General features: G+C 38.5%; 1 protein-coding gene across 2 annotated transcripts; it reads right to left on the bottom strand.

Moving 5' to 3' along the window:
* Positions 1 to 34: 34 nt before the first annotated feature.
* On the bottom strand, positions 35 to 10,463 carry LOC311289412 (protein mono-ADP-ribosyltransferase PARP12-like). 2 transcript variants are annotated; one of them, XM_084407415.1, is made up of 13 exons: positions 9,952 to 10,463; positions 8,120 to 8,258; positions 7,333 to 7,621; positions 6,410 to 6,457; positions 5,930 to 6,056; positions 5,600 to 5,768; positions 4,868 to 5,003; positions 4,394 to 4,490; positions 4,223 to 4,307; positions 3,685 to 3,815; positions 3,449 to 3,591; positions 864 to 2,162; positions 35 to 827 (listed from the first exon to the last, which is right to left on the bottom strand). In XM_084407415.1, the coding sequence occupies exons 1-13, from the start codon at positions 10,233 to 10,235 to the stop codon at positions 481 to 483; spliced, it is 3,294 nt and encodes a 1,097-aa protein (XP_084263541.1). In that variant the 5' UTR covers positions 10,236 to 10,463; the 3' UTR covers positions 35 to 480. The 2 variants fall into 2 exon arrangements, with proteins under 2 accessions (XP_084263541.1, XP_084263540.1); XM_084407414.1 differs by having other exon boundaries at positions 35 to 2,162; positions 9,952 to 10,462.
* Between the last annotated feature and the right edge of the window lie 568 nt (positions 10,464 to 11,031).

The raw sequence follows: 11,031 nt of genomic DNA, 5'->3' as shown, positions 1-11,031 counted from the left end.
GGACTGGAAACATGATTGATAAGCAAGACGACAGTTTTATCTGTGTATTTGTGTGTTTATTCCGCTTAAAGTGGACTATTAGTGCAATATCACAGAACACCATAATAGTGCTGCATCAGATTTCACACATAAATCAGACATTGATCAAAAGCAGAAAAGCAGCACCTGTTGAAAACAAATGTTCATAAACACATTCTGTGCCAAATGTTGATTATGTGAGACTAAATGATGCTGGATAACACAGGAAGTGCTTTTATAAACAAAACAAGTACAAACACTACATCTGTGATAGTGTACAGGTTCATATTTAACATGTCAATAAACTTAGTATTGTCGCGATGCAAAAAAGTCACATCCTGATATCCTTAAACATTTGAATAACTTAAATTTTCAAACTCGACTGGATAATGTTTTAATGAACAGTCGAAACACAAATATTAGCTTGTGCTAATGCAACTTGACGCATATTGTGATTACAGATCACATCACAACACATTTCTTCTTCTGCGCTTGAGGATTGTGTGTGTTCGTCCCTGATGAAGAGCTTCCCGTGTGATCGTGAGACAGGCGGCTGTGATGAGAGGAAAGCGTTGAGGAGCTCGACACGGATTCGCTGGAGCGAGACCAACTCTGAGCGGTTCTGCTCACTCCCGCTGGAAGAGACGGCATGTTCTTCACGGAATACTTCACTGTGCTCTGGGATCCCATGGACAGACTGGACTCATCTATGACACCCACACTCTGATGACACAGGGAACTCTCAGCTCTCTGAGCCGTCAGAGCTGGATGGAGAGGCGTTCTAGGAGCATCTGAGACAGGAAGTGCAGGGGAGACAGGAAGTGCAGGGGAGACAGGAAGTGCAGTGGAGGCGCTTTCAGCTGAGACAGGAAGTGCAGTAAAGAGGCATTTATCTGAGACAGGAAGTGCAGAAGAGGCGCTTTCAGCTGAGACAGGAAGTGCAGGGGAGACAGGAAGTGCAGTATAGAGGCATTTATCTGAGACAGGAAGTGCAATGGAGGTGTATTCATTTGAGACAGTAAGTGCAGCAGAGACAGGAAGTGCAGGGGAGGCGCTTTCAGCTGAGACAGGAAGTGCAGTAAAGAGGCCTTTATCTGAGACAGGAAGTGCAGGGGAGATAGGAAGTGCAGTAAAGAGGCGTTTATCTGAGACAGGAAGTGCAATGGAGTTGTATTCATTTGAGACAGTAAGTGCAGCAGAGACAGGAAAAGCAGGGGAGGCGCTTTCAGCTGAGACAGGAAGTGCAGTATAGAGGCGTTTATCTGAGACAGGAAGTGCAGTGGAGGCGTGTTTATCTGAGACAGGAAGTGCAGGGGAGACAGGAAGTGCAGTAAAGAGGCGTTTATCTGAGACAGGAAGTGCAATGGAGTTGTATTCATTTGAGACAGTAAGTGCAGCAGAGACAGGAGGTGCAGGAGAGGCGCTTTCAGCTGAGACAGGAAGTGCAGTAAAGAGGCGTTTATCTGAGACAGGAAGTGCAGCTGAGATAGGAAGTGCAGTAAAGAGGCGTTTATCTGAGACAGGAAATGCAATGGAGGTGCATTCATTTGAGACAGGAAGTGCAGTGGAGGCGTGTTCAGCTGAGACAGGAAGTGCAATGGAGGCGCGTTCAGCTGAGACAGGAAGTGCAGTGGTGACACCCACAGTTGCGTCTAACGTTGAACTTAAGACCGTAATGAGAGAGTCTGTTCCTCCGGAGAACGAAGTGTGTTCAGAATTCGGACCCTTGAGTGAGCTGGCAGATCCAGAGCTGATGATGACTGAGGTTTGCTCTGGTTCTGTGGCTTTAGAGGTTTGCTTTGTTTCTTTTGTGTTTTCCTGCGCGATCCCCGCCGCTAGAGAGACGTCACACGCGCCAAAACCCGACCGCACCACCTCAAAAATCCTATTCTCCTCCTCGTACGTAATAAGAAACTCTGGGTAGATCTGAGACCTGTCAAACACCACAAAGATAGAGGGGTCACGTGGATCATCGACACAGCTGTCGTACAGACTTCCTTCAGCGCGTTTGGCCGGAGGGTGGCGAAAACGGGCCGCTCCTCTGGTGTAGTGCCCGACCAACACCCTGCACGCGAACACACGCCTCACTGCAAACCCATCCGTCCGCTCGTCCCAGTACCTGGCGTCCTTTGAGAAATAAATCCCTGACAAATAAGGGGGGATATTAGAATTTACAAGCAAATTCGCTTTTTAAAACTTTTCAGTTTGTAATGGGTTACTTTACTTGTTACATCACAAAAGTAATCTGATTACGTAATGCATGTTACTTGTTACGTGTTACTTGTTACATCAAAGTAATCTGATTACATAATGCATGTTACTTGTTACTTTACTTGTTACACGTTACTTTACTCGTTACATCACAAAAGTAATCTGATTACATAATGCATGTTACTTGTTACATGTTACTTTACTTGTTATACGTTACTTTACTCGTTACATCACAAAAGTAATCTGATTACGTAATGCATGTTACTTGTTACGTGTTACATCAAAGTAATCTGATTACATAATGCATGTTACTTGTTACATGTTACTTTACTTGTTACACGTTACTTTACTTGTTACATCACAAAAGTAATCTGATTACGTAATGCATGTTACTTGTTACACGTTACTTTACTTGTTACACGTTACTTTACTTGTTACATCAAAAAAGTAATCTGATCACATAATGCATGTTACTTGTTACACGTTACTTTACTTGTTACACGTTACTTTACTCGTTACATCACAAAAGTAATCTGATTACGTAATGCATGTTACTTGTTACACGTTACTTTACTTGTTACACGTTACTTTACTCGTTACATCACAAAAGTAATCTGATTACGTAATGCATGTTACTTGTTACATCAAAGTAATCTGATTTCATAATGCATGTTACTTGTTACATCAAAGTAATCTGATTACGTAATGCATGTTACGTGTTACATCAAAGTAATCTGATTTCATAATGCATGTTACTTGTTACATCAAAGTAATCTGATTTCATAATGCATGTTACTTGTTACATGTTACTTTACTTGTTACATCAAAAAAGTAATCTGATTATGTAATGCATGTTACTTGTAATGTGTTACTTTACTATATTACATCACAACAGTAATCTGATTACATAATGCATGTTACTTGTCACACGTTACTTTACTTGTTCCATCAAAGAAGTAATCTGATTACGTAATGCACGTTACTTGTAATGTGTTACTTTACTCGTTACATCACAACAGTAATCTGATTACATAATGCATGTTACTTGTTACATGTTACTTTACTTGTTACACGTTACTTTACTCGTTACATCACAAAAGTAATCTGATTTAAAAAACTGGACGTTCAGGGAACATTCAGAAATACTGTTCTCATATGTTAGCAAAACGTTCTTAGAACATGTTTTAGTTAGCTGGGTTTTACTTGTGATAAAACATACCCTTTCCATAAGCTGCTGCATCAACCTCCTGAAAGTCACAGTTTCTGAGACACACACCATCGACAAGAGAGGATCTGGTGCCGTGGAATAAAAGCCACTCACGGTATTTCTCATTGTTTGCAATTTTCATTTGTTCTTTTTTCCTGCAGAAAAAGTATGTTTATGCAAATAAAACTTGGATTAAAGATTTGTGCAAGATAATCAGTTCTTCTCAACGGGCCTGAACTGATACCCACGTCATGAAGTTTTCCCAGAGTTCCCTGTTTTGCACACGCTCGATCTGTCGGACAGTAAAACCCCTCAGAGTTTCACTGAAGCGCTTCTGGACTCTCACGTAATCTCTGTGAGACGGCGGGAGACGGACTCTCTGCAAATAAACGAGGTCTGTTTATTAGAGAGCAGCGATGATGATGAAATGATTGGATCGTCATAAAAACTTGCACTTTGGAACCAGTTTCAAAGTTTGTGTTTGAGCTCCAAACACTGTTGTTGTGCAAATGAACGGCCAGAACACATTATACGTTTTCTATTTTCAGTTAAAACAGTGTCGTGTTAACGGCCCCTGAGTTAGTGACTAATGATCTTTGCAACAGAAGTGAATCAGTCAAAACTAACTTTACCTGGACAATAACTTTATTCTAGATCTGCTATAAAGCCAAAACAATCTTTATTACTGTAATCTCCTGTTATCTCTGTGAAGCTGCTTTGAAACAATCTGTATTGGTAAATGCGCTATATAAATGAAGGTGACTTGACTTGACAAAAAAACTGAACCTGAAATCCAGATTTAGGAATCGCAGTATGGTCCCAAAATCCAGGAACACCTTTAGAAAATTGAGTCTTGCTGGCACTGCAACCTCTGGAAAACAAAGATCACACAGAATAACACAAGACAGCAGTCAGAAGCATAACATCAACACACAGGACACTTGTGAGCGCCGTCACCTCGCTTTAGCCTTCTGGACGTCGACCGATGAAACAAACGCGGGCCGTCGCCTGACGGGTCTCTCTGTGCCGCTAGCTTCATTTCGTTGTTTCATGTCTGTGAACAAGATTATCAGTGATGTTCAAATGGTAACACTTTACAATAAGGTTCTTTAGTTAACGTGAAATAAGAATGAACAATACTTCTTCAGCATTTATTAATCTTAGTTAATATTAATTTCAACATTTACTAATACGTTATTAAAATCAAAGGTTGCATTTGTTACCATTAGTTAATGCACTGTGAACTAACATGAACAGCTGTACTTTTATTAACTAACATTAACAAAGATGAATAAACACTGTAATAAATGTATTGCTCATGGTTAGATCATGTTAGTAAATACATTAACTAATGTTAACTAATGAACCTTATTGTAAAGTGTTGCGTTCAAATCTGAAACCCGCACAGAACTCTGGCTTATAACAACAAACCTGTGAAACTGAGCTCATAGAAACGGTTTCCCGCTGTGAACTTGATCCCAGAATCCTCCTGATTCAGCTGTAAATACTCCTGATATCTCTGCTCCAGCGTCTCACTGCTGACTGAAGACAATCGGTGCATCTCTGCCTGAGGAAAATAACATGTTTATCAGCAGCAGTGATGGGGTAGGTTGCTTTTAAAACTATTATGTTACAATATTGCATTACTTCCTTAAAAAACTAATTATATAGTTACTTTTTACGGAAAGTAATGCATTACGCTCTCTTCCAGACCTTGCAGGTGTTTCTTTACTGAGGAAAAAATCATTACTGTATTAAGCAAATTATTTAAACTGAAAAGTAACTTGCATTACTTAAAAAAAAAAAGTAACTCAAATAATGTGTAAATTTATAAAGTAATTGGTTAAATCAAAAATCTGGGTTGATCTGATTACGTAATGTGTTACTTGTAATGTGTTACTTGTTACATCACAGAAGTAATTTGATTACGTAATGCACGTCACTTGTAATGTGTTACTTGTTACATCACAGAAGTAATCTGATTACGTAATGCACGTCACTTGTAATGTGTTACTTGTTACATCACAGAAGTAATCTGATTACGTAATGCACGTTACTTGTAATGGTTTACTTTACTCGTTATGCATTACCCCCAACACTGATCACCAGAAACGATTTGCTCATTAACACTTTACGCAGATGAATGCAGTTGATCAAACATACTATCGATGCGTACTGAATCCAGCGGTTGTACTCGTCTCTCCAGTACCAGGTCCAGGAGGTGGTGAGGGGCATGAAGTCGGGAAGAAGCGCAGAGGATTTTGTAGAGAGACGCCGGACCTCGTCCAAACCCAGAGTCATTTCCTCAAAACAAATGGGCTCGTTTCCAGAACTGTCCAGGAGCAGAAAGACGTAACACATATTATTCATTCAGTTTCTCCATAGACATGGAGGTCGCATTACAAATATGTAATATATAAGTTATATAACACTCGTGTTTCGAAGGTGAACGAAAGGAACGACATGATTTTCTGAACCATCACGCATACACACCTGTGAATGTTGGACGGGTCACAGTAATCACGCTCAATCTGTTGACTGTTGGGTAAGTCGTGCCATGTTCGGCCCACCTTCACCTCCCACTTATAGGGCATTTTAAAGTGTGTTTTGCTGCATTCATCTGCAGACAGAAACGCTGATATCTGAACCTCACTGGTCTACTAATGCAGCTTTATAATGTATTCAGTCAGTCGATCATCGTCACCAAAAAAGACAATAATATTCCATAATATAATCGATTTCAAAGCACATTTGAACTGAATTGATCTAAATAATGACACTATTGTCTTTTTAAATCTGAATTCGCTTTATAATTGATGAATTTTGCAACACTAACACTATTGAACTAAACTGAATCAACAAAAAACACAATTGAGTTGAATAATGACACTATTGTTTTCTGTAGAGCTGCCACATAGAAACACCCTAGCAACACCCTAGCAACCACCCTGAGACATTACCACACACACGTACCGTCTCTGCAGAAGCCTCTGACGAGAAAGGACAGGCAGATCTCGTTCTCTGCAGATGAGAAAAAAGCAGAATATGAGGCAAATATCCTCCTTGCTTTACTAATAAACCAAACCCGAACACTCAAAATAATGAATTGGTTAGAGTAGGACAAACTTAAATTAAACTAATTAGTTCAGTCAAATTAACTTTTATGAGTATTTAGCACTTTCTTTGTCTTTCAAGTTCACAGAACTGATATATTTTATAGTTTCATTGTTTTGAGTTTTATGAAAATACATATTTTAATTTAGACGAACTTCAGTTTAACTGAAACTGGGCTGGGATTTCTATTTCCCAGCATGCTTTGCCCATAGCACTCGAAAGGGAGAGTAAATGCTATAATTAAGTGTAATATAATGGGTTTTTTTGTGCAAGATTAATGTTAAGTGAGAGATTTAGTAGTGATTAATGTTTTGTTATGCTAATTTAGAAGAATTTCTGTTAATGTTGGTTTTTAAGAGAGTTGCCATCTTGGTTTGAGAGTAGGTATGTCTAAAGCTGCACTCACACAACAAGTGCTATACAATGCTACTGTGAACATGTTAGCAAATTAATAAGTTAGCATTTATTGAACTAGCTAGTTATAGATAGCTAAGTTTATACTTATACAAATATTCACATTGAGGTTACATGCAAATTTAAAGTTAAAAGTATGAATTACTGTACTCAAACATTTCAAGTTAAGAACAAGTCAAATGTAAGAGTACAAAATAAAAATCTGCCAGTTCTGCTTTCTTAAACTTGGAATATCTAAACTTAAAAATTGAGGCAATTGATTGCTTTACATTTGAGTTTTGTCAACGTATTCGGGTTTACAGTGCACTCGAGCGCGCACACACACACACACACACACACACACACACACAACACTGCTCCCAGCACACCTGTGTCAGTCTCCGGCTTGATCCTGCGAGTCCGGCCGCGCTCCTCTCGGCTCTTCAGAGCGAGGATGTTGCGGTAGATGAAGGGAAGCTTGTCCATCAGCTGATGAGACACTCCTCTGGAGAACAGGACTCTTCTCACGCCAGGCTCCTGGAAGTCATGGGTCCGGGTGCAGTCCGTGTGGCCGCAGCGTCCCCGGATGAAGTCCTCGCACACGTGCAGTCGAGTGCACTTCTCTCTGTCGGGACACAGCCCGTCCGGCCCTCGGCCTCGGTTGAACATCACACACACCTGTGAGGAAGAAGACAGGATTCACTCATGACAGTAAAATAGGGCGTTATAACTCAATCTCCTACAGTATGGCCTCTCTCAGTCAGTAGAACATGTGGTTAACACACAGGCATGCTGGGAAAAAATAAAAAAATACCGTCATATACTATCGATTTCGATAGTAAATTTGATTCCGATTCCAGATTCGACTCAATGAATATATAGATTTAACACAAATCCTATATCTATAAAAAAGAACAGTGAACATAAGTTTACAAGTGGTTAATTAATAAAAGAAATTAAGAGCCACAAACCTGTAGGCTCTATATAACTCTATATTTCAAATGCACACAATGAATAGACAGGATTTTGATGCAAGATGAAAAATTGATCTTTAGCCTTTGAGAATCGATGCTGAATCGACTACATTTAAAAAAACGATTAATCGAACAATCAATGTTTTTTCCCAGAGCTACGCTGTGACTGAAGGAATAACTGATCATGTGATGGGTGGCTCACGGGGGGGAGAAGCCCACTGTCGGACTGCAGTAACAACACACGCAGATCCTCTCGGCTCAGACGGGTCATGTGATGCGCTCCCAGGATCCTCATGTTGTGCTCGGATCGCAGCTGCTGGTGTCCAAAACCACAGCCGTGCCTTAGACACACACACACACACACACACACACACACACAATGCACGTTACTTTTAATGCGTTACTTTACTCGTTACATCATAAGTAATCTGACAAGAAAAAAAATCATAATTATGACATCAAATGTGGAAGCTTATTTCCACCAAAAAAAAGAAAAGAAATCATACTTTAGTAAAGCTTAATTATGACATAAAAAACAATCATAATAAAAAGTGAATAATATGACATTTTACGTCATAAGTATAACATAAAAAGTTACAATCATGACATGAAGACAACTTTTTAACATCATAATTATTACTAAGTAATTAAGCATGTTATCACTTGATATGTCAACATCAATTATCTCAGTTTAGACTTTTTAGGTGCCGTTTACACGACACAGTTTTCAGCTAAATAAGTTAAATTCGCTTTTGCCCGTTCACAGCGGCGTCTCGGCGGGCCTGAAAACGCAAACCTTTGAAAACGGGTTTCAATGTGCACGTTGTTGAAAATTATACCGATATCGTCTCTGTGTAAACTAGAAAAATGCAAATTTGTGAGAACGGAGACGTGACGTCGCCATCTACTGGCCTGGCAGCAAAATACAGCGTTTTTAATAGTTATTGCGGATCCGTGTGAACGGGATCGTTTAGACACTGTCGTCTGTACGCTAAACTTTTCAAAAACACAAAGGAAAGACTTTTCCATTTTTAAAACGTTGTCGTGTAAACATAACCTTAATTTCATAATTATGACTTGGTTTGCCATAATTCCTATTTTGTAATCTGATAATTGTGACTTGGAATGTCATAATTTTGACTAGGCCTGTTTATCTCATAATGACTTAGCTTGTCATAATTTTGACTTTTTATCTCATAATTATAACTTAGCATATCATAATTTCAAGTTTTTATCGCATAGTTTCGACTTAAGTTGAAAAAATTTGATAAAAATTATCTAATAATTATGACTTTTTATCTCATAATTATAACTTAGTATGTCATAATTTCAAGTTTTTATCACATAGTTTCAACTTTTTTATCTAACAATTATGGCTTTTTATCTCATAATTATAACTTATGTCATAATTTCGCATCGTTTCAAGTTATCTCATAATTATGACTTTTTATCTCTTAATTATAACTTAGTATGTCATAATTTCAAGTTTTTATCACATAGTTTCAACTTTTCATCTAACAATTATGACTTTTTATCTCATAATTATAATTTATGTCATAATTTTGCATCGTTTCAATTTTTTTATCTCATAATTATGACTTTTTATGTCAAAATTTCAACTTTTTATCGAAAAATTATGACTTTTTATCTCATATAACATGTCATAATTTCGCATCGTTTCAAGTTTTTTATCTCATAATTATGACTTTTTATCTCTTAATTATAACTTTGTCATAATTTCAAGTTTTTATCACATAGTTTCAACTTTTTATCTCATAATTATGACTATGTCATAATTTATACTTACGTCATACTTCTGATTTATATGACTTTTTTTTCATGACGTGGAAAAAAATGGGCTTCCGTTTCATCAGATCACGTGTTTATATCTTTTCTCTTGACTAAATGTATGAAGTGTGTTTGAATCTGGTGTTTTAGTGGATTGTCTGTCAGATGTTCTGATTGTAAAGTATGTTTGTTATCCAATAAATTAGATTTAAAGTGCTGTGACAACTTGCCCCGGTCTCCACACACCTGGTACAGCGCCCCGTCATCAGCTCATATTTGCACATGTGAAGGTCTCCACAGGACAGCTCGGCACACTCTCTCCTTCGACACAGTTTGACGTTAGCTTGGGCGAAAACCTCTTTACTTTCGTCCCGCTGTATGACTGTGAAGGCGCCGCTTTCCCGCAGGATTTTATCCAGGGAATTCTGAGGAGATATTTCTGTCAGGCCGAAGGAAATGTCCAGGAGTCGCTCGTAATCCATCGCTCCGTGATTCCCACACAGGACCTGCAGGATCGTGTCCTCCGCCATGATTACTGAGTTTATATACGGGTCAGAGAGTGAGTTTCTCTGTGGACACTGACTCCAGATCAGCACCTGATGGGTTAACTCTCTCTCAGGAAACGAAACTCAAAAGGCCCGTATGCCAGGAATGCTCTTTAAAGGTGCAGTGTGTGATTTTTAGCGGCATCTAGTGGCGAGTTTGTGAATCGCACCCAACAGAAGTTACGGTGGCCGACAGGAAGTGATGTCATCGTCTGAGACAGCAGAGAGTATGTTTCTTTACAAAGATCAATTAATAAAATAGTTTACTTAATTATTCAGTAAAACGATGTTATTGCGAATATTATTGTGATTTGTTCATCATTGTGTCAGTGTTTTATTCGCTGACTTTAGCTGAAGCTTCTTTACACGACGAACAACATAGTGACGAAACGCGTTTGTCCGTTTATGGCCACCGTAGAAACATTAAGTAAGGTCAGGTCGTTATACACCACTGAAAACACAGTTATGTTTATGATATTTTTGTCGACAGATCCTCCTAAATATTACAAAATGCACCTTTAAGAATAAAAGCTTTGACTTAAGTGTCAAAAAATTCTTAGTAAGAAGTAAGACTTCTCTAAAGTTTTATAAGCTTATTCTTCTTTATGAAATTTTAACATTTGACAAACAACGAAATGGTGTGTTACCGCCACCGACTGTGTGGTGTGTGTGGATCAAAATGACATATTCCCTCCCTTAAATAATAATAATAATTATATCCGCTCCCACAAATTATTTAAAGATACTAAAAATAAAACTTTAACATTAATTTCCCCGAGTT

This window comes from Rutilus rutilus (assembly GCF_951802725.1).
Source record: "Rutilus rutilus genome assembly, chromosome: 4".
NCBI classification, from domain to species: Eukaryota; Metazoa; Chordata; class Actinopteri; order Cypriniformes; family Leuciscidae; genus Rutilus; species Rutilus rutilus.
The sequence above is the reverse complement of the archived record's forward strand: the minus strand, read 5'-3'. Positions and strand labels throughout refer to the sequence as shown.

Excerpts from the sequence above, each read along its gene's own strand:
- LOC311289412 (XM_084407414.1), bottom strand. The coding sequence starts at position 10,235 with ATGGCGGAGGACACGATCCTGCAGGTCCTGTGTGGGAATCACGGAGCG. Across the intron at positions 5,004-5,599 it reads GGATTCAGTACGCATCGATA|GCAGAGATGCACCGATTGTC; the intron begins GTATGTTTGATC and ends TATTTTCCTCAG. Across the intron at positions 4,491-4,867 it reads CTATGAGCTCAGTTTCACAG|ACATGAAACAACGAAATGAA; the intron begins GTTTGTTGTTAT and ends TCTTGTTCACAG.